This window comes from Hylobates moloch, unplaced genomic scaffold, assembly GCF_009828535.3.
Source record: "Hylobates moloch isolate HMO894 unplaced genomic scaffold, HMol_V3 SCAFFOLD_3, whole genome shotgun sequence".
Classification (NCBI taxonomy): domain Eukaryota; kingdom Metazoa; phylum Chordata; class Mammalia; order Primates; family Hylobatidae; genus Hylobates; species Hylobates moloch.
In genome coordinates this window covers 138,953,176-138,977,871 of record NW_026652278.1, presented here as the reverse complement: position 1 = coordinate 138,977,871, position 24,696 = coordinate 138,953,176, and the positions used below count along the sequence as shown (strand labels likewise).

Sequence of the window (24,696 nt, the reverse complement as noted above, 5' to 3'; positions counted from 1 at the left end):
CAAACAAACCAGGGACTCAACACAGAAACAAGACAGTTTGGCACGTGAGGGTGGCTGTGCCCACTGGGGTTGTCTGTCAAATCCACTCACTATTGTACCATCCCAGGAGAAAGGTGAGAAATATTTTAAAAAGTGCAAAGCAAATACCCACTTCTGGGTCTAAACCCGTACTTTTGGAAGTACTGACAATTTTAGGCTTCTAAAGATACATCTAAGGCTTGATGCTAAGTCTCATCCTCTCGAATCCAAGTCTCAAATATGAAAGGTAGAAAGTTTACTAGCTGTAACCTCTGTCTTACGGTCAAAATGGACTGTATACTACAGGTGGCTGGCCTCGTTTTCAGTTTCTAGGCAACACAAGAGAAAACATTTTAGCTTCAGACCAGATGCCCTAGACTTGTTGCTATTCTTTCTACCCAAGCTACTGGCAAAGTGCCGAGACAGGGCCTAGAGCAAAGTGGCGGAGTAACCGGAGTTTCCGATTTCATTAGTAACCTTTGGGGCCCCACACTCTCCCAGAGGTCTCCCTATCCCAGTATCTAATACAGGCACTGGCTGTGACTCACTCAATGTGCCCTTCAGTTTTTCCTCACGCATGAACCTTGGCAAAAGGAGTATTTCACAGCCTCTGGACCTTCCCGTAGGATCAAGCTCTCCCATCACCACTAAGTTGCACTGTCCACCAACTCTTCCTCTCGCCCTGTTTCTGCTGCCACAGGATAATTCTGACTTAGAGCCAGGAGACTAGGCTCCAAACCCCAGCTTTGCCTAGTTGTGTGACTTGTGACAGCTTTACCCTACCTTGTTCTGGCCTCTGATACCACATGTGCAACTGAGCCTATTAATATATATCTGCTCAACTACCGAGTTTTATGGAGACTGTGTGAGAGAGTGTGATATACTCCAAACACATAAAATGCAATACGTTAAAATTTTTAATATATTGTCATATGCAGATTCTGTATTGACATTTTGTCTGCTATGAAGAGACCTCCTGAGGTGTTGCAGCAATCCTCAGCAAAGACAGTGCATCTTTCTCAGGCCAAGGATGCACCTTCAGAATCCATGAAGCAGTTGTTACAGAAAAAAGGCAGCTGTAACTTTAGAATGGCTTAATCCTGAATCTAGATGAACACTTTCAGATTTACTTAAATCTTCCCTCCCAACTTCCCTTTCCTACAGTACTCTCAAACTTTAAAACTTTGTTCTTTAACAGCTTGTCTTCTGTTTTTCTTTCCTTCATCTCTCCAACATCCTCAAAAAAAAGGTCAGACTATAGTGTCTCCAACTCCTCATGCTCACTGTGGTTAAGAGCGTGGGTATTTAAAACACAGTCTTGAAGCAAGTTGTAGTATACTGCTCTCTACCTCTGAGACTTAGACGAATCAAATCACGTTTCTTCACTTCAGGGGCTCATGCAAATGGGGATAATACCAACTGTCTCATATGGTTCTTGTGAGAAGAATAACACCTAAGAAAAAAACAAGTACAACCTCGCTATTATTTAGTTTGACTTCCCAACCACTAAACCCAATGGCTGTTTCTTGTTCCTCCACCAACCTGATCTTTCTAGAGTATTTCACACAGCTGACTTCTTCCTTCTTGGAATCTCCCCTCTTATGGATTCCCTTACAACCATCCTTCTTCCTTCTCCTCCTATCCCTCTGGTCTTATGTCTCCATTATTCTTCTTCCTCTCATCATCAAAATAGAAGCATTCACAAAGATTCTGTCCTTTTCTCCACTATCGTCTTGACTTACACTCTCAAAACCTTACCTCTCTAAAAATAATTCCTGCCATCTCTCCTCTTGCTTTCATTCTATTTCTTATAACATGCCACTTGCATTCAGAATATCCAAAACCAGTCTCTATCCCTCCCAAACCTACTGCTCATCTTGCATTCTGCCTTGGCTAAAGGTCTCATCCACCTCGTCTGGGAAGCTTAGAGTCCGTTTTCGTTTTCCCCTCTCCCTGACTTCCAATAACCAGCAGGTCATCAGATTCTGTTGGTCTGCGAAGTCTGTCTTCCTATCCATCCCTTCTTTCCATTGCAAATACTCTAGTTTAAACCTCCATCATTTCTTACCTGAATTACTCCCCAAATTCAAGCAACCACCCTGCCTGCCATCTTACCCCCATTCTATTCCCACCGATTCTATTCTCTGTCAAAGATCTCAAGACACACTCCCATCCAAATCTGTCAATCGCTCACCACAGCCTACAGAAAGAGCTAAGGCAAATGATGCAGCACAGCACCTGGGATCTGCCACTCTCTGGATACAACTGCTCACAAAGCATCTCCCCACATCATACCACCCACTCACCACTACCAACACCACCCCAGCATGATAGGAGCACCCTCTGTTCCAGTATCTACCCTCTGGAGCAAACAGCAGGGTTGCTCGCAGCCTTAGCAAATAGAGATGGTGTCTCTTGCTTGCTGGCCATTATAAAAGATCTGAGTTTCCTGCATTCAGAGTTTTTCCTCCTATAACACAACCAACTGTATCATCCATAAGTATCACCTGGCCATCTCTGCAGTGCCCTGAGGAATCAGGGCTCAGGGAATGAGCACAAAATGCACTACTCTAGCTACTGACAGTAATAAACGGTCCTGTGTCAAAGATCCAGGAGTCTTGTGTCTTCTACTAGTATCCGTGGAACTATGCAGGATAACTGGTTAACATGAAAGTAGAGTAAAATCTGTCTTGAAGTTAGATTGAAGCTCATCTTTAAGAACAGGAATCATATTTCTAATACTTTTTCCTGTAATACCTTCCCTGTAAGAAATATCCCAAAATTACGAACTAAAATCCATCTAACATGTGTGTGCCCAGGCATAGGTAAGTATTAAAGTAAGCTGGAAAGGATTTTCCAGCTCATCTCTAATGTAGCTCAGGTTTAAGTACTAGCAAAATTTTACTACAATAAATCAGAAAAGAGACTCAAACTCAAGGCAAAAGTGGGCCGTTGCTTTTTGCAAGATTCCTTTTCATTCCCCTGCTGCAGAGATGGAAAACATCAGAAAAGGCCTAATGTTGTGTCTCGCTGCTGCCCTCTGCCTCTCCACCTCAGAGCAGCTGCAGTAGCAGGTACTAAATCCCAGGAGGAAGAATGCCTGTTTTTGGTTTTCAGGGTGTTTTGTAGTGTTTGTCTGGCTTCTGAGGAAAAGCTTGAGATAATCTGAAAACCGTGGTGTTCTTTCTGAGCCTCTGGCTATTTTACTGCTCGGGATATTTTAATGCTCAAATGTCCACAAATCACTGAAGAGGAGGAGGTTAAAAGCCAAACCAGTTAATTTTGCTGTTTTTTCTAAGAGCCACATAAAATTAACAGATAAAGTGAATTTGGGTGATTTATTTCCCAATGTAAATTGCTATTTAAAAAAAAAAATAGAAAGTTCTTCAATCTCCTAGAGCCTTAAATCAATAATGACACTACTTAATTATAACTGGCCTCAATGACTAGATTTATCTCTAAATAAGCAACTCACACTTACTGGGCATTCAACATGTGCCAATGTCCTAAGCATTCTCTTTTAGTTCTCACAACAACCCCATGAAGGAGATCTGATCCTTATCCCATTTAATAGATGATAAAAAAAGACACAGAGAGGTTACATGGCAGAGTTAATATGGAGTAAAACTGAGATTACAATCAAGATAGTCTTTTGGGCTAATGTTCTTCACCACTATGCTAACAGTGTACCATAAAATGTCACAGACTTCATCAGAATGCAATGCAAAAACAAAGCCTAGCATGCCTACTCTGCAGCAAGACAGTTCCACCAAGTTTCTTCTGTTCTAAAAACACCTTCGACACTACTTGAAAATATACTATTGTCATTTTCTGACACCTACCCAACCTCCAACCCCAAATACACCCAGAAGCAAGATGATTTATTGTAAGGATGGAATACAGTCCTATTAATTTTCTTCATTTCTATTCTGTGGATGCATTAAAGAGGAGGAAAACACATGAAAAAATGCTCATCATCACTGGCCATCAGAGAAATGCAAATCAAAACCACAATGAGATACCATCTCACACCAGTTAGAACGGCCATCATTAAAAAGTCAGGAAACAACAGGTGCTGGAGAGGATGTGGAGAAATAGGAACACTTTTACACTGTTAGTGGGACTGTAAACTAGTTTAACCATGGTGGAAGTCAGTGTGGCAATTCCTCAGGGATCTAGAACTAGAAATACCATTTGACCCAGCCATCCCATTACTGGGTATATACCCAAAAGACTATAAATCATGCTGCTATAAAGACACATGCACACGTATGTTTATTGCAGCACTATTCACAATAGCAAAGAGTTGGAACCAACCCGAATGTCCAACAACGATAGACTGGATTAAGAAAATGTGGCACATATACACCATGGAATACTATGCAGCCATAAAAAATGATGAGTTCATGTCCTTTGTAGGGACATAGATGAAACTGGAAAACATCATTCTCAGTAAACTGTTGCAAGGACAAAAAACCAAACACCGCATGTTCTCACTCATAGGTGGGAATTGAACAATGAGAACTCATGGACACAGGAAGGGGAACATCATACTCCGGGGACTGTTGTGGGATGGGGGAGCGGGGAGGGACAGCATTAGGAGATATACCTAATGCTAAATGATGAGTTAATGGGTGCAGCAAAACAACATGGCACATGGATACATATGTAACAAACCTGCACATTTTGCACATGTACCCTAAAACCTAAAGTATAATAATAAAAAAATAAAAATCAAAATAAAAAAATTAAAAAAAAATAAAGAGGAGGAAAATGTATAAAACCATAGGTAACAAAGAGAAAAGAAGGTTGAATTCATGGGCTGAAAAAAAAAACAAAAAACAGTCACTGGACAACAGGAAAGCAGTAACAGTCCTAAACCAAACCCCAAACCACACAGACGAGTGGTAAAGGCAAGGACTTGGGGTTCGCCATCTCAGAGCAAGGATCTGCCCCTATTAATTTAATGTGACCATTCATTTGGAAACAAATAGTTTCTCAGTTTCCTTAAAACAAATAAGATTACTAATTGTGAAAATGAATATTCAGTCCTGATTTGCCTGGATTTATTATTTCAATTTTGCATTTGCATTTCTGCAGACACCACAAGATTCTTCAGCTCCCTCCCACAGAAGACTGTCCTCTATTTCCACCCACACTCACCTCACACCCATTTTGATTAAAACAGAGACAGAGAGAAACTCTAGTTTACTTGCTGCAAATTTTCTGAAGACAGCTGTTCTTTATTTTCTTCATTGCCCTTGGCAATTTAAAATTAACGCGCAACTGGTAAAATTTGTTTCAGGTTCACTCTGGACATCTTCCTTTCCATACCCCTGAAGATTAATACTGAAATTATACATTGTAATCTTCTACCAGAGCCCATCTTGAGAACCCCATACAATTCCAAAGTGCTCTAGAGGCAAAGCAATCTTCAAGCAGTAAGGTTTTCCAAAAATCTAAAACTTTGCTTTGCAAAGGAAGATAAATTTGCTTTTACATGCAACAAATGAAAGATTGTCACATCTTATATGTGGCTTCCTACTTCTATCCCATGAATTCACAGCTTGTTACAATGCTGAATTTGATAACTGACAGCTTGCCTAGATCGACGTTTTAATGCCATACCCTAGAAAATTAAAGTGAATATTCAAATTATCCACATATGGAAGATTTTTTAAGAAAAACTTCATAAACAAAAGTGGCATCCAAATTTGGTTTTAAATGGTAATGACTATTTTAAAAATAGCAACTAAAAGATGTTTTTAAGCAAAAGAGTCTTACATTGTTTTTGCGTATCATATAGTACTTGCACCTAGGTGTCATGCAGGCCCAGAAAGAGACAAAGCACTGCTCATGGGGAGCGGCTCATTTGTACTTACTCAAAGAAATGATGTAATTACACTCCAATCTCTGAAACTATAAGACTCTTTCACACATAACATGATGTACTTTTCTATGTCTAATATATTACCTGCAGTTCAGAAGGATGCTGACATAAATTCATAAAGGAATGAAAACCAATCCTACATGTTATGTGAAAGTACCAATTCCAACCACATATAAATTCTTCCAATGACTTTAGAAATTGTTGAGACACATAATATTACCAATATGGAATTTTAGTCAAATCTGAATACTCAAGCAAAAAGCAAATGCTTACTGAGTGCTTACTATGTGTGCAAGGCATGCCTGTATTTAGAAATGAGAAGAGGCAAGCAAAGGATAAATAAGACATTTTCTCCGAGTAAACAGTAAAGTTCCAGAAACAAAGTAAACATAGAAAATATAACTTAAAATACCAGGCAGTATAACTGCCAAATGAGGCACATGCACATTTCAAGATTAAAACAATGCAGGAGAAGGATGAAGAAGGAAATGAAGATGGGCATTTAATGAATATCTACTATGTGCAAAGACTTGCTCTTTAATCCTCACAAAGCTGGGTGGGAGGTAGTGTGAATAAACTTTTTTTTTTTTTTTTTTTTAAGGAACTAAGGGTCTGAGAGGTTAAGAATCCTTCCAAATGCTTATCTTATTGCACCACTTTGGAACTTAACTCTGACAGCTCCTTATCACTCAAAGGCAAGGCAACCCTTCAGCAGAGTAATCTGAGTGCCTCCCTCCCTCCCTCCACTCTCCATTCCTACCGCTCCTCCTATCTTGCCTGATGGCCCTAGGGTCCCAAATGCATCACATTGTTTCCATCATCTACACTTTGACTCTCGTTCATCCCTCTGCCAAAATTCTTTCCTTCTGACACCCCACATCCTTGCAAACCTGGACAATTCCTTTTGCCCTGCAGAACTCAGCTCAAGAGTGAGAGATGTCGGAGGTGCAGGAGGGGCAGGGGAGAAGGCCAAGCCCATTGTCTTTTTCCAGAGACGTGGGCAGAGCAGATGACTTCATGATGAGAGAGCTACAAATCATGGTGGTTGCACAGTAATGTTAGTAATGTTGGTTTTCAACAAGACCAAGACAGTAGAGGAAAGGTGGTGTAAAGCTACTTGAGAATAAGGGAATGTTTTCCTACATAGGAATAAACGACTACAGGGCACCAGAAGCCAGATGTCACACAGAGATGGCAGGTGGGAGGGACTGGAGGTAAAGCAGTGGGATGAGTGAACAGGAGCTGCCATGAACACTTCTGAGTCTGTCTGAGATTCACCTAAAATGCATTTGAAATTGTAACTGCTTTTGGCTTCTGACACAACGAAACATGACTACATTTAGCCATTTTGTTATTTCTTCCCTCAACCTCACATTTTGGGATGGAAGTTCTACCTTACATCCATATGCTCTCTGTCATTATCCCAAATGCTATATGGCACCATGAACCAGGGCCTTCATAAACCCTACTCTCTCAGGAAAGCCCCTGTGGCATCTTCTGTCCCCGAAAGGCAGAAGATCAGAAAATTCTTCTCTCCACCTGACTACTCCTATTGGATCTCTCATTGTCTAAAGCAGAGAGACCCAACTGTCAACAATACTGTTTCAACAGATGTGGACTGAGACCAGTAATCTGAATTTCCAAGAAGCACCCCTAGTGCTCCTAATATACGGTATGAGATCATGGACCTCTCAATTTCCTTGACATCCTTCATTACCCAAACTAACACTTCAAGGTAAAATTCCTCGCAGAATTCTTATCTACATATAACCAACTGCTAAATGTGACTGGTACGACCTCAGCAAAATCATTCGGCTGTATCTGCATTATCTACGCCATTGCCAAACCTATTATCCAGAATCAGTTACCTCACTTATAAATACTGCATCCTAAGCAGAACCCTGGGGCATCCCATGCATGACTACCAATATTAGTTTTCATATTTACTTTTTGAATGCCTGTTTCTTTGCTACCTATCACCTTCTAGTATTTACCCAGTTCCTTTACAATCAAATGCATAAGCCTGATTACCTGCTTTTACTGTTTCTCCATGTTTCCTTCACAACCAAGTTTGTCTTTTCTCAGTCACCCTTTCTCTATATCTTTGCTGAGTTTCCTCTAAACGCCAAAATATACTTTCCCATCCTTTAAACCTGAGGAAGCCTACTCCTAAAGACAGTCCTCAATTAACATCACATTCTTCCCAATCCTTCAACATGCACTCATATTCTCTTAATCGGTGCAAATTTGCAACATTTTGATCATCTGGTACACTTCAATTACTTACAAATCTTTTGTTTTGTCAGCCACTAATAAATCAAGGATTGTATGTAACCAGCATTGAACACATATCCCAGAGGCCTAGAGCATGACTATGCATGTCCTGTGATGCTCCAATAAATACTGGTTGACTGGCTTCTGATTAGAACTAGGGTTTAGAATACGATAAGTCTTCTGCTATTGAGGGAACAAAAAGAATGTTGTGCTATTTTCTTTGGGACTTTGCTGATTTGTTTGGATTTAGGTTGCAGGGATTTTTTGTTTGTTTGTTTGTTTTTGTTTCCACACAGAGTCTCGCTCTGTTCCCAGGCTGGAACGCAGTGACGCGATCAGCTCACTGCAAGCTCCACCTCCCGGGTTCACGGCATTCTCCTGCCTCAGCCTCCCAAGTAGCTGGGACTACAGGCGCCCCCACGACACCCAGCTATTTTTTTTTTTTTTGTATTTTTAGTAGAGACGGGGTTTCACCGTGTTAGCCAGGATGGTCTCAATCTCCTGACCTTGTGATCTGCCCTCCTCGGCCTCCCAAAGTGCTGGTATTACAGGCGTGAGCCACCACACCCAGCCTGTTGCTTTTGTTTTTTCCCCTTGAGACAGAGTTTCGCTCTTGTCACCCAGGCTAGAGTGAAGTGGCGCAATCTCGGCTCACTGCAACCTCCATGGGTTCAAGTGATTCTCCTGCCTCAGCCTCCCAACCAGCTGGGATTACAGGCACCCGCCACCATGCCCAGCTAATTTTTGTATTTTTGGTAGAGACAGGGTTTCACCATGTTGGCCAGGCTGGTCTCAAACTCCTGACCTCAGGTGATCCACCCACCTCGACCTTCCAAAGTGCTGGGATTACAGGCATGAGCCACCATGTCCAACCAGGTCGTGTTATTTTTTAAAAGATGTTAAGAGAAAAGCTCCCCATGTAGCAGGACACTCAACATGAAGATAACAATGGTGTATCCCACTTCTCCAGCACACAAGCAACTCTTCCATTAGGACAATGGTCTCCCAAACTTTGCTATGTATTAGAATCACCTAGGGAAATTTAAAGAATCCTACTTTCCAGTCCACATCCAATAGCAATTAAGTCAGGCTGACAGGGTATAAGAGGCTGACAGGGTATGAGAGCATGGCATCAACATTTTTAAGGCCAGGTGCAGTGGCTCACGCCTGTAATCCCCGCACTTTGAGAGGCAGAGGAGGATAGATACTTAAGGTTAGGAGTTTGAGACCAGCCTCACCAACATGGTGAAACATCACCTCTACTAAAAATACAAAAAAATTAGCTGGGCATTGTGGCACACGCCTGGAATCCCAGCTACTCAGGAGGCTGAGATAGAAGAATCACTTGAACCTGGGAGGCGGAGATGAAGGCTGCAGTGAGCCAAGACTGTGCCACTGCACTCTAGCCTGGGCAACAGAGAGAGACTCCGTCTCCACAAAAAAAAAAAAAAAAAAAAAAAAAGAAAGAAAAAACAAAATTTTTTTAAAAGATCCCGGGTAATTTTAATGTGCAGCAAAGTTTGGGAACAACTGCCTTAGGAAGTCTTTTAGCTCAGTATAAAAAAGCAGTCACTTCCTAGTGGTAGAGCTGGTATGTATTATTAGCAAATATTTGGTAAATGGATGAAAGACCAGCTGATGTGACTCCCACATATGCCAAAACATCATGAGCAAACTACTCTATGGAAAAGTATGGTTTGTTAATTTATGCTGATACTGTAGCAAAATGGAGTTTTTCTTATCTCAAAACTAGAATAATTTCTAAATAACTGCCAGTCCTACCAAAATATATTAATATCCATAGGTCATATATTTGTTATATGTTATTTAAGATACATTATACACTAAAAATGTCATCCTAAGAGTACTGAGAACGATAGTACAGTTTAGACATTTGTCTGAAGCCTTGCAAATACTGCAATAATATCACAAAGTTTTTAATAAAAATGTCAAATGTCATTTTTAAAAGAACATGTTAAGAAAGAGGTAAGGAGAACTGAGCCACCTTCAGAAGCAATTGGAGGCCAGAAGAGAATTTAGTAGAAGAGGAAAAATGAGTCCAATCTTACGTAATTTCTTTTTTAATTCTTAGTTTTCTACAAAAGGTAAGTATGAGAGAGTAAGGTCCCAATAATTGAATAATTAATACAGCAAGTGCTGTGTGAGGCCAGCTCAATGCCAGGCACAATGTGTGTCCTTAGAGACGCTTGGTCCTCTGCTCTAGGAGCTACAGGCAGGACTAGATTCTCAGTACCCATGTGAGAGACATGACATATTCTTTCTTCTCTCAGTCAATCATAGCTTGGGCTACTCTCGGTGATGGTGAATTAAATTTCCCCAACTGGCTTACTCAACCTCATAGCTGCCATGATGGGTCTGTGCCCCAGGTAGGCTGGACAGCTAGGGAGCTGAAGGGCCCCTAAGTCCAGACCAGGGATGGCCAACAGAAAGACAATGTGACCCAAATAATGCAATTATATGTTTTCTAGTAGCCATACTAAATAAAGTAAAAGGAACCAAGTCAAAACTATTTCAATCGGCAAAATGTTTTATCATTTTTCAATATGGGTTTACACTGATCATAAAAACATTTTTCAAAGATCTTAATGAGGTCCAGGCGCAGTGGCTCACGCCTGTAATCCCAGCACTTTGGGAGGCTGAGGCAGGCAGATCACGAGGTCAGGAGATTGAGACCATCCTGGCTAACACAGTGAAACCCCGTCTCTACTAAAAATACAAAAAATTAGCCAGGCATGGTGGTGGGCACCTGTAGTCCCAGCTACTCGGGAGGCTGAGGCAGGAGAATGGCGTGAACCCGGGAGACAGAGCTTGCAGTGAGCTGAGATCGCACCACTCTACTCCAACCTGGGCCACAGAGCAAGACTCCATCTCAAAAAAAAACCTTAATGAGATAGTTTAAATTATTTTTCTTATTCAGCCTTCAAAATCCAGTGTATTTAAATAAATGTATCTCGTTTTATATATACATATGCTGTGATATCATGGAAGCAGTAAGATTATAAAAAGACCTTGGTTTTGATACTGTAACCAAACAAACAAAATACAGGTCCCTAAGGCTGCCTGATTGCAGGTGAACAGTTTTATGATTTTTTTACAATAAACTTCTAAGTGGGTATCTTCATCATCTTATTCATCATTTTGAATAAATGACTGGTTTAATAAATGCAACTTTAGGAAAGACCTCTGAGTAAACGTGATAAATTAATCAAAATGAGATTTTATTTTCATGATCAAAAACTACTTGAAATTAGCTCCATTCACAAAAATTAATTTCAAAGTCAAATATTTCATTTCAAAAGTTTTAGTCATAACCCTATTCTTCTATCAACATCTATAAAATATACGACCTAATCTAGAATAAGATAATATTTTGTCCATATTACTTTTTGAAACTCTTAAGTTAAAATGATCTGCTTTGTTTATGGTAATCTGTCTATGGCTTCAGAAAAAAATGAATTTATGGCAGAATTAAATCAAAATTTGACTGAATTAAAGAGGATTAGTAGAATGTGAACACAGTGGGAAGGGACCCTCTACATACAAGCATCTTGTAAGTGGAGCTCACTTCACAATCAAGCTGTCAGTGGAAGCAGCTGGAGGACACAGGAGAAGCTAGTGGAGGAGACAAGTGGCCATGACAGAACAATTTAGAGATGTACATGTGTTGTCTGTTTATCGTATCTTAAAAAACCCATGTCCCTAAATTGTGGATCTGTCTGCTGCCTTCAATACATTAGCTCAATTTTCAAGGAACCTGACAGGGAAGGTCCACTGTGGCTCTTCCATTCTGTGGTCACTCTGAAGAATGCCATCAGGCCCAATTACCAGCTGGAGAAGACAGTTTCCAAATAAAGGCAGTAGAGCCCCAGCTGAGAGCTATCCTACACCTGAATCAAAGGATGCTGATGTTCCAAGTGCATGCGATCTTTGATGGTGACACAGGAACAATCACTGTATCATTTTTGATGACCGAAGGTGTGTTTGTTGGGGACATTTCTAAAAGAATCACAGAGAATACGCTGAGAGATTCAAACACATAATCTGTATCCTGGCTCCCCTCAGTTCACCTCTGGCCACCAATACTGGGAGGCAGATGTGGGGGCAAGCAAAGAATGGGATCTGGATGTTTGCTAACAATCTGTGAATTATACTAACAATGGGCAATTCCACTGTCTTCAGAACTTGGCTTCCAGTCTCTAGGTTTGAGAAAAGAAGAGCCCTTCTTAGGCAGTACACTGTGCCTTTACCCTCTAGATATGCCCCCGCAGCTATACCATGTAGAAATGTTCCTGGATGTGGACACTGGAATCACTTCCTTTTATAACATCAGCAATGGATCCTGTATCTTTACCATTCACCGGAGTTTCTGCTACAGAGCCACAGAAATTGCTCCTGTGAATCCAATTAATGATGTTCAGGCTTCCTAAGTATTTGTCCTGTGAATAATCAGGGCACTGCCAGTTCTCCAGTTTATCCCCAGCCAAGGCAAATAAACTTTTGGCCACAAAAACAATTAGAGAAAAATTACTTTGTGCTCAAAGCTAAAAACTTTTTCTGGTTGGTGCAACCCATGGGACAAAGTTATAGGAGAAAAATATGAAACATTTCATAAGTCATACACACACACTGAATAGATGGCTTAAGAAAAAATCCATTTAAATAGTAAGTATTGTCACAGTAGTCTTTGGGGTTTGTGTTTATGTTCCAATAAATATGTTCTAAGCAGTCAGATCAAAAACAGAAAGACACGAAATGAAAAGGTAAGAAAAAGGCTAATGGCTTTAACTAAACCATATGAAATACTAGTTTTTAGATAATCATACTTAGAACATGAAAACAGTGATTAGAAGTAATTCTTCAACTAGATCTCATTAAATACTTCTGGTCATTAGTCATGTAGACTCAAGAAGTGTACAATAGTTATTAATGCTATTTACCAACTATTCCGTCTCTTTACCTGTTTTCCAAGCTCACTGTAGCCTCGACCCTTGGGATCGAGTGATCCTCCCACCTCAGCCTCCTGAGTAGCTGTCACTACAAGCAAACACTTTAACACTCAGCTAATTTTTTTAAAAAAAATTTTATACAGACAAGGTCATGCTATGTTGCCCAGACTGGTCTTGAACTCCTGGGCTCAAGCAATCCTCCCACCTCAACCTCCCAAAGTGCTGGGATTATAGGTGTGGGCCAGTGCACCCAGCTGTCCTCATCATTTTCAATAATAAGTTCTGACTGTTGATTCTTTTAAACTCTTATTTTTAGTCTATTATTCCACTGAAAGCAAAAGTTTCAGTAATGGAAGACCTTTGGGGGGAAAAATATTCAAAAAGAAAAATATATGCTTTTTGTCTCTTATTTTTAAATGAAAAAAGCTAACATAAAATGTGTAGACCTATTCAACATCTATATACTTATAAAAACATATTCAATGCATCCAGATTCCAATATATATTTATGTCATTCAATGTACGTAACACTCCATAAAACCACACATACCAATCAGAAAGCCTTCTAAATAGATCCGCATCTATTCAGGCAAAAATAAGTATGTATAAAACATGCCCTTTTGGGAAAGAATTTATCCAAATTAATAAGCATGCAAATGACACAAAGTTCTACTTAAGAAACTCAGAAAAAAAAGAAACCTGAGTGTCAAGTGAAAGATACTAAGATCGCAGGGGTTTTTCTGAAATTCTTTCAAGGTACCAGGATAAGAAACAAATTTGCCGGCTCAACTTCAGTGCAGATTGAAATGAATGAAAACCTGTCAGTGTGAACTGCCACTGTAAGAGAATGTGGCAAGAATGGCTTTCTGTGGCATAGGTTGTTGTTATTGATGGGCAAATCCCCAAATCATACAGCAGCTCCTACTCCGCCAATAGCCTACACACTAATTTCACAGGTGGCAGTCCTATCTTTCTAACAAAGACCTTGTTTGGAGAGAGAATGTGAAGGCAGTACTTCACTCCCACTAAGGCATCTAAAGTCAGACTGGAATACAGAATATATGAGAGTGAATTAAATATTCCATTCATACATACTTCACTAGATCTCTAAACAAAGAGAATGTCAACCTCCAGAAATAGCCTGTTTTGCAATGTTTAATATTTAGTTTCTCCAAAGTCTGCTGGAATGGCTGCATAGCAAAAGGGCCCAATTTTTGCTTAGAGACTTAAAAAAAAAAAGTTTTGGGCTATTGGTCAGTGGAGGAATTAGCTTTCCTTAAATTTAAAATGGAAACACAAACAACCCAAATATTTATCAATAGGTGAATGGATAAACAAATTGTGGTATATCCATATAATGGAATACTACCAGACTACCAGACAATAAACAGAAATTTATAGAGCTAAGTATCCACCCAACCAATGAATCTCAAAAGCATTACACAGACAGAGCCAGAGTCAAAAGACTATAAACTGCATGATTCCATTTGTACAAAAATGCTGAAAATGTTAAAAAAAAAAAAAAGGGCAGGGAGGGCAGAACATGTGTGATAAAAAGTAGCTCAGGGACAGGCATGGTGGCTCCTGTCTGTAATTCCAGCACTTTGGGGGGCCCAGGCAGGAGGATCACTTGAGCCCAGGAATTTGAGGCTGCAGTGAGCTATGGCTGTACCACTACACTCCAGCCTGGGTGACAGAGTGAGGCCCTGTCTTAAAAAAATAAAAATAAAAATAAAAAAGCAACGCAGCAAACCCAGGAAAGGAGGGAGGTAGGGGCCACAAAAGAACTCAGTGAGGGAAACAGAAATTTTCTATGTATGTAATAGTATCACAACTGCGTATGTTTTCAATTCAAAACTCTTGCGTTTGTACAGTTAAAATCAGTGAATTTTACTGTTTGCAAATTATACCTCAATAAAGCAGATTTCTTTTTTTCAGATGCAATCTCGCTCTATCACCCAGGCTGGAGTGCAGTAGCACGATCTTGGCTCACTGCAACCTCTGCCTCCCAGGTTCAACCGATTCTCCTGCCTCAGCCTTCCAAGTAGCCAGGATTATAGGTGTGTGCACCGCACCCAGCTAATTTTTGTATTTTTAGTAGAGATGGGGTTTCACCATGTTCGCCAGGATGGTCTCGAACTCCCAGCCTCAGGTGATCTGCCCACCTCAGCCTCCCAAAGTGCTGGGATTACAGGCGTGAGCCACCACGTCTGGCAAGCTGATTTTTTCAAACGGGGACGCACACAACAATGGAGGATGGAGAGTATCTTCAGAGTGCTTCAACAAAAAGTGATTACGATGAGTTGTACATCACTGCTGATTCTTCTAAGGATTCTTATGGGCTGAACTGTATCCCCCTAAAATTCTTATGTAGAAGCCCTAACCACCAGTTTCTCAGAATGTGACTGTATTTAGAGATGGGAGCTTTAACAAGGTGATTAAGTCAAAAGGCGGCCTTTAGGGAGGGCCCTAATGTAATAGGCCCTTATAAGAAGCAACTTTGACATGTAAAAGAGACACCAGGGACATGGGTGCACAGGAAAAAAGGCAATCTAAGGACACAGCGGGAAGGTGGCCACCTGGAAGCCAAGAGGGGAGGCCTCAGAAGAAACCTTGAATTTGACGCCTTGATTTTGAACTTCCAGCCTCCAGAACCACGAGAAAATAAATTTCTATTCTTTAAGCCACCCAATCTGTGGTATCTTGCTATGGCAGATCTAACAGACTAAGACAATTCTCATTTCAACACTGACCTCATGTTTTAATATAGGAAAGAAATATGTAAATAAAAAGGAAAATCCCTCATTGTCATAGTAAATGAATAACTGATCCTTCTGATACTCAGAATGAGCATTCTGTGTTAACACGTTTCATTCTGTAACACTTAAATGCAAAAAGGATTTTTAATGACTTTTAGATTTTACATACCTACAGCCTCTCATGAATGAAATGATTCAATCATATTACCTCGTGTTTCAACAGCACTGATGCATTTTCTGATAATTGTGAACCCCATTTTATCCAACTGTGCACCTACAAGAAAGTTTAAAACATTAAGTGTACAATTACTTATCAGATTTCTCTTCCTTTTAAAAATAGGAAAAATTATTTAAATCCAAACTAATTTTTAGATTACTATCAAAAAACTAAAGGCAGATGGGCACAGTGGCTCACATCTATAATCCCACCACTTTGGGAAGCCGAGGGAGAATGATCACTTAAGCCTAGGAGTTCCTGACTTGCCTGGGGAACATGGCAAGGCCCCACCTCTACTAAAGATGTTTTCAAATTAGCCAGGGTTAATGATGGGTGCCTATAGTCCCAGCTACTCAGGAGGCTGAAGGAGGAGGATAGCTTGAGCCCAGCAGGTAGAGGCTGCAGTGAGTTATGATTATACCACTGCACTGGGTGACAGAGCAATACCCGGTCTCCAAAAAAAAAAAAAAGCTTAAGGCTATGTATTCCCTATTTAAATAATATAAACAGGAATTTTATTTATATATATATATATTTTTTTTTTATTAATTTTTTTTTTTGAGATGGAGTCTCACTCTGTCACCCAAGCTAGAGTGCTGTGGTACAATCTCGGCTCACTGCAACCTCCACCTCCTGGGTTCAAGCGATTCTTCCACCTCAGCCTCCCAGGTCACTGTGATTACAGCTGCCTGTCACCACGCCCGTCTAATTTTTTGTATTTTTAGTAGAGATAGGGTTTCACCATGTTGGCCAGGCTGGTCTTGAATTCCTGACCTCAGGTGATCCAATCACCTTGGCCTCCCAAAGTGCTGGGATTACAGGTGCGAGCCACCATGCCTGGAAGGAATTTCATATATTTAGAGCACTTGCTGGAATATCAGGATATCTACTTAACAATAATATACATATTTGTAATGTAAAATAATTTTAAAATTAATAACTATAATTCATTTTAAAAGTCAAAAAGAAAGTGATACAAATCTCTAAGGGAAGCTATCTAGACACAGTTAAGATATATTTTGCCAAAAATTCTAACAGCAGCTCAGTTAAAGAAAACTATATATATATTATATATATACATATATATATGAATGAATGTTCTTAAATTACTTGAGAATCTAAGAACACAATCCTTTAAAAAAAAAAAAAAACCTAGGAGGAAAAATTTTAAGAAAAGCTTTTTAAAAATATTTGGGCAATGAGCTTGAATTAAAATTTGGTATTTTACACCATGCTCCAAGCTTTTAAAATAATATCTTATTATTTTCATAATAAATTTAAAACAGATGATTCATATGGCAGAGCAGGCTATTTTGGAAATATAATTTTTATACTTTTTCTAATATAGATGCTTATCTATGATTAGGCTGGCATATCTGCATACCCTAATGAATGACAATTCTTGTTTCAAAAATTAAGAGGCCAGGCGCAGTGGCTCACACCTGTAATCCCAGCACTTTGGGAGGCCGAGGTGGGCGGATCACGAAGTCAGGAGATCGAGACCATCCTGGCTAACACAGTGAAACCCTGTCTCAACTAAAAATACAATAAATTAGCCAGGCGTGGTGGCGGGTGCCTGTAATCCCAGCTACTCGGGAGGCTGAGGCAGGAAAATGGCGTGAACCCAAGAGGCGGAGCTTGTAGGGAGTTGAGATCGCGCCACTGCACTCCAGCCTGGGCAACAGAGCGAGACTCCATCTCCAACAACAACAAAAATTAAGTTAAGAAAAGTACCCTTAGCCACTGCATTTAGAACCTAGGGAACAGTAACACTAATCCTTGGCTCTCAGAAGGGCTACAAGAACAATCCATAAATATAAACTTCATACATAACCCATGATGCTAAGCTTGAAGAGAATTTTAATGAATTGGGCAGTGGTTTTAAAACGCTCAAGAATCCACTATTCACAAAGCTTTATAAAATGGAAGTATTTATTTCTTCTTAGCAAAACTGTTTTCTAAAAAAGACATGTTTTAACGTCTCTGTAATAAGAAGGGAAAAAAAAAAGAAGGAAAAAGAAAGGGGAGAGGAGGGAATGAGGAAAGGGAAAGGGAGGAGGAGGAGGGAGGAGGGAAGAAAAGGTGTCAGAAGAAGAAGAGAACAAAGGAGAGAGGGAGAAGGGAAGAAGGAAGAGGGGTAAGAAGGTGCCTCAGGGGATGTGCTGCTTGTGGCATCCTGTCAATCACCAGTGCCAGGCTACAAGAGTTGTCTTTTATTCAAACACTGGCTCAAGTGATCACAATTATATTGGAATCCTATGTTACATAACCACAGTGTTTACAAACTGTGGACATTTGATAAATGTAGCTTAATTTCTCCAAATATGTCAAAAGTAAATTTGTCAGGAACCCAGCAGATCTGATCACATTTTTATGTTTAAAAAAAAAAAAAAATCAAGGGTACAGAGCTGGGCATGTTTCATTTTCTTCAAGTACAGACAGTGGCATGTGAAGATCGTTGTCCTCGAATATTTGAATAAATTTAATTGTTGTCGCTATTGTCCAATGTGCACTGATAAACTATTTGTATAGCCTGTAGTCCAACACTATAAAGATAAAGCATATCAAGGGTAGGAAACAGGGCCTCAATATAAACAGCTCTTACCCACAGGAGTTAACTCAGACAAGTTGAAGGCTGCATACTTGAAACTCTTATGTGATTGTTAATAAACATCAAAGTAAATGTAGAGAAAGTATTTTGTACAATTTTTTTTTTTTTCTTAGAGAAAGACTCATAGAAAAGTCCATAGGCCAGGCAAGGTGACACACACCTGTAATCTCAGCACTTTGGAAGGCAGAGGTAGGAGGATCACTTGACCCCAGGAGTTTGAGACCAGCCTAGACAATATAGCAAGATCCTGTCTCAACAAAAAAAAATTAAAAATAAAAAAAATTGGCCAGGTATGGTGGTACAAGCCTGTAGTCCTAGCTACTCAGGAGACTGAAGTGGGAGGATCACTTGAGCCCAGGAGGTTGAAGCTGCAGGGAACCAAGATCATGCCACTGCACTGCAACCTGGGTGACAGAGCAAGACTTTGTATCAAAAAAAGAAAAGAAAAGCCCACAGATGGGAAAGATCAACAAGGGCTACAGTAGTCCAAGAAATGTTTAGGAGGTCCCCGTTGAGTAAAACAGAATATATGCAATAGAGGATTATTACATGTAACACCCCTCTATATAATAGAGGGTGCACAGAGTAAGCTCCCAGCAACAGCTTGACATCCATAATGTACACAAAGTAATAGATGGAAAAAGGAGAATACAATCATTTTTATAAATGAGCACTTACTTCCTTCTGGTCTTGGGATGATGGCTGTATTAAAACTATGGGACAGCTAATAGAATGGAAAAACAATTTTTTAATCAAATCAGCAAAAATTATTCAAGTAGGCACACTGAGGACCACACACAAAAAAAGTACATTTTTATAAGCTTGATACTGGTTAATGTGTTAGAATAAGAAATTGGTCTTCATCCCCACTTCCTGACACATAGCATCTAAACTCTTGGGATTTCCTGAGTAATAAGAACGTCTTTTGTTATTCATAACAAAATCCTTTTGGTCACATGTAAGTTTACGCTAATGAGGTGACTTCTTATAGAGCCCCTGGATAGGCCATCTCAGGATGGGGCTGAATACCACAAAGACCCAGTGATATTTCTTTCAGCCCTACCCACCAATCTCTTCAGCAGTGAGCTGGCAATAGAGTTCTGAAACAATGAGCTCTGATAAGCTTCCGCGTTGGTGAACATGAGGAAGTGCTGGGAGGCTGGTGTACCCACCGAGGGCATGGGGGTTCCGTGCACCCACCTCAACCTCACTTCAGACTTTGTCCTATGCATCTCTTCCACTGGGCCATTCCAGAGTTGTAACTTTTATAATATACTACTAAATACAAGTAAAGTATTTCTCTGAGTTCTGTGAGCTAATCTGGCAAATTATTAAACTGATGAGGGGTTCACGGGAACCCCCAATTTATAGCCAGTTAGCCAGAAGTATGGGAGGGTCCAGACTTGTGATGGGAATCTGAAGTCGGGCAGTCTTGTGGGAGTGAGCTCTAAACATGTGGGATCCAACACTAACTTCAGGCAGATAGTGCGCTGTGTTTTCTCAGTTAATAACACACTATCACATGCTCAGATACAAAGATAATAACAAAAAGGAACATCTCTGAGACTACTTTTTCTCTTCCCTGAAGTATATCAAATGAGTAAAAATAAGATAAAGGGGGCAGGGTCCTTAAGGGATTTATTGAAACTTTGTGTATACTTGAAATACTCGGCCATACAGCTATGAAGTGATAAGGAAACTGCTGTATTCTAACCATTAAGATGGAGCTCATGTTTTCACCAATATTTCTAAAAATCAGTATTTACCTAAAGAGATAACTTAAGTAAGTACGGCAGAAATAGCACGGTGATAATTCTAGGCAACCTTTAAGAACTGTAAGGCTGGCAAATTATTTGCAAGGCTTACAACACCCACCAAAAACATGCAGTCCCTTCAGTGTCCCCATATAAATACATAGCTGAATATTGTTTTTCTGCAGACTTGCCTTTGTCTGTGTATCTCTGAATTAATCACTTGGCTCCTGACTCTAAAAAAGAGGTTATATATGTCTTCAAGGTTACACTGACATTGCCAACAGACTCATTTCTCAATGACTTAGTCTTTTCACTATGCATACTGACTCTCCAAAGTACCATTATTTTTTTCTGTATTTTAATGGATGCAAATCCAATATACTTCCTGCATCTCTGAGGAGATACATTCTAGTGAGTGTGCTGTCTTTACTAAAGAAGATTAGTATAACTTGTTTTGGAGTCTCAGTAACCATCAACACTGTAAATACTCTTGATTCACAGCTAAAAATTTCAATGACAAATTAAGAATAAATAGAAATAAGGCTGGGTGTGGTGGCTCCTGGCTCATGCCTGTAATCCCAGCACTTTGGAAGGCCAGGGTAGGTGGATCGTTTGAGGTCAGGAGTTCAAGAACAGCCTGGCCAACATGGTGAAACCTCGTCTCTACTAAAAATTACAAAAATTAGCTGGGCATGGTGGCACACGCCTGTAATCCCAGCTACTAAGGAGGCTGAAGCAGGAGAATCACTTGAACCCAGGAGGCAGAGGTTGCAGTGAGCCAAGGTCACGCCACTGCACTCCAGACTGGGCAACAGAGTGAGATTCCATCAATCAATCAATAGAAGTAAAACTACAGAGGCTAAATGCATCCCATATATGGTAAGATGACACCCAAATCTGACCAAGGATGCTTGGTTTTGGGAAGGGGGGTGTGTAAGAGTGATACATGCCCCAATATAGCATCAATTTTTATACTATGTTACTTTGGGTTTTCATTTTCCAAGTACTTCAAGATTGCCACATGCACTGCTGATCAGCCTCCTTGCTCTCGTTTCCTATACACTCACCAATGCGTTCTCTGTTACCAGGAGTTAACATTAGCTTTTGCCCATTTCATAAGCTCTATTCTGAAATCTCTCTGTTTCTGCTCTAGATGATCCCTCCTCTACTTTCAAACCACACTCTTTTTTTTTTTCCTCAACAATGCTGAACTGGCAAATGCTTTCCAGATAAGCCTGCCTGGTACCTGCAATGGCAGTTTACTTAGAGTCATACATACTTTAAGTAGAGTTTATTTACATTGGTTCTGTGGCATTTTCTATAATTATCCTCACTAAATCCCCAATACATGATCTGCCAAATTCTCAACTCTCAAAAGCCACTAGTCCACCAAAATGAAAGTAGTGTTTCAATAGTGGCCAACAGACTGAATCCTGGTGCCTCTGGATCTATACCACTACCTTCAATTTATTCCTCAAAGCACTCTGAATACAGAGGCCCATTCACTAAGGCTACATAATACTGCATACTGTAAACTACTAGATAAAACTCTAAATTGTTACATCAAGCAAAACAATTACAGCAGTCACTTATAATATTGCCTGCACTATCTCACATTTCCTGTTCCATCTCCACTGAGATCAAAATGCATTGCAGGCATTTATTGTGTTCATCACCCAAAGTACTGTCAAGTAGGAAAGATAAAATTGAGAATTTAGACGACTTCCTCAAGCAAAGCAAATCAGAGTGGCAAGTCAAGAAAATACAGAAATAAAAACTAATGATACACCAGTCTTATATGTACTGCTGCTTGCCCAAGCCAAATTACTAGAATGTTGAATGCTTCCCACGATGATTTTTGGAATACCTGTTTCAGCAGGGAACTTTTCTCAAATACTACACAAAAATAACATAAAAATGAATGCAAGTCAACTCTAAAGGCTTTGAAATAAAACTCAACCATTGATTATTCTTACAGCTTCCTTTCCACCCAAAGCTTCCAACCACTGCTTCCTTTCCTCTTCGGAAAATGCCTGCATGGTCAAGGAAACGCCAGGCCTGAAAGACACCAGTAACAGATCAGGTTACCCCTTGGCCACTAAAAGGCAAGTTTTTCCTAAGATTTAACTGTCGTAACTTCTTTTTTTTTTTTTTTTTTTTTTTTTTTTTTTTTTTATCTGTGGCAAAATACATGTAACCTAAAATTTATCATCTTAACCATTTTTAACTGTAGAGTTCAGTGGCATTAAATATGTTCACAATGTTACATAACCATCACCACTATCCATTAACAGAACTTTTTTCATCTTGCAAAACTGAAACTGTGTACCCATTGAACAATAACTTTGAATTGCTACATAAAAGCCTAATATTCCATTGTGTGTGTATATATGGCATTTTTCTTATCCATTCACAACATCCGTAGACACTTGGATTGCTTCCACCTTTTGCCTGTTGCAAACAGTGCTACTGTGAACACAGATGTATAAATACCTGTTTAGTCCCCTGCTTTCAATTCTTTTGGGTATATATCAAGAAACTGAATTACTGGGTCATATGGAATATACATATGAATATACAAATGGCAGAGGAGTATTAAGAAAAGATGCACCCTATCAGATGTCATCAAGGAAATGCAAATTAAAATGAAATACAACACACTCATTAGAATAGCCAAAATCCAAAACATCAACACCAAAAGTTGAAGAGGATGTGGAGCAACAGGAACTCTTATTCATTGCTGGTAGCAATGCAAAATGGTATACTTTCAAAGTCTGGTTGTTTCTTACAAAAGTAAAAATACTCTTACTGTAGGACACAGCAATCACATTCCTTGGTAGTTACCTAAAGGAACTGAAAACTATGTCTACACAAGAACCTGCATGTGGATGTTTATTCACAACTACCAAATTATGTTTGACTCACAACTGCCAAAACTTTGAAGCAGCGAAGATGTCCTCACTAGGTGAAGAGAATAAACTGTAGTACATCCTGAGGATGGAGTATCATTCAGTGCTAAAAAGAAATGAGCTACTGAGCCATGAAAAGACATGGAGGGAGCTTAAATGTATGCTACTCAGTGAAAGAAGCCTATCTGAAAAGTCTGCATACAGTGTGATTCAAGTAGATGACACTCTGGAAAAGGTCAAACTACAGAGACAGTAAAAAGATCACTGGTTGCCAGGGACTGGAGGGAAAGGGATGAACAGGTGGAGCACAACATTTTTAGGGCAGTGAAATCTTCTGTATGATACTAGAATGATGGATACATTCAGTATACATTTGGGCAAACCCATAGAATGTACAACTCAAGAGTGAGCCCTAATGTAAACTATGAATTTTGGGTGATTATGATATGTCAAGGTAGGTTTCTCAGTTCTAACAAATGCAGCATTCTGGTGGGGTTGTTGATAATGGGGAATGCTATGAATGTGTGGGAGTTGGGGGGAATAAGGAAAATCTCTATCTTCCTCTTCTGACTGTGAACTGAAAACTACTCTTTAAAAAGCAGTCTCTCAGAAAAGTTTTTTTTTGAATGCAGAGTTGTCCCCTAAGCTGAGAAGGTGCATGGGGAACCAAAAGCACACTCTGGAGGAACTAAGATCAGCCTCCTCACTGGCGCCATGAGCCTGCTGGAGAGTGGCACAATGGAAAGCTGTGGAGGCAGACTGGGGTACAGCCACCGAGGGCCTCCCTGGCCATGTGGGATGGTTTGGCTCTGGGTCCCCACCCAAATCTCATGTAGCATTTACAATTCCCAAAGTTGGAGAAGGGGCCTGGTGGGAGGTGACTGGATCATAGGGGTAGACTTCCCCCTTCTTGCTTTTGTTTTCAGGTTGCTGGGTGGAGAATGGACTGAAGATAGGCAAGAGTTGACTGCAAAAAGATATTAGAAGACTAAAAGGATGACACAGAATGGCAAAAATGAAAAAAGAAACAATGAATGGGCTTGGGAAATATTCCAGAAGTGCTTCTACATGCCATGGGCAACAAAATGATAAGTATGAAAGCTGTTGCTCCAAGAATAACAAATAGAAGACAGATCAACTACAATATACCATCAGTAACTAGTAAAGGAATTCAGTGACAACCACGAACCACTGTAGCAAGTAAGGACCTAATATACTTACATATACTTACACTCTTAAAGTCAGAAAGTCAGACCATGAGCCTAAGGAAATTCCTTGTCCTCTCTAGTTCCTTTTT

At 39.9% G+C, this 24,696-nt stretch overlaps 1 protein-coding gene across 2 annotated transcripts in view; it reads right to left on the bottom strand.

Annotated features, from left to right (window-relative positions):
* ARHGAP10 (Rho GTPase activating protein 10) overlaps nt 1-24,696 on the bottom strand; it is a 344,518-nt gene that overhangs the window by 153,020 nt on the left and 166,802 nt on the right. For both annotated transcript variants that reach the window (XR_009212922.1, XM_032148067.2), the window contains exons 11-13: nt 22,467-22,548; nt 19,415-19,460; nt 16,117-16,182 (exon numbers count right to left, since the gene is read on the bottom strand). Coding sequence is in view for 1 of the 2 variants with exons in the window: in XM_032148067.2 (XP_032003958.1) it covers nt 16,117-16,182; nt 19,415-19,460; nt 22,467-22,548 (194 nt within the window). In the remaining variant the exon portion in view is untranslated. The remainder of the gene's footprint in view (nt 1-16,116; nt 16,183-19,414; nt 19,461-22,466; nt 22,549-24,696) is intronic.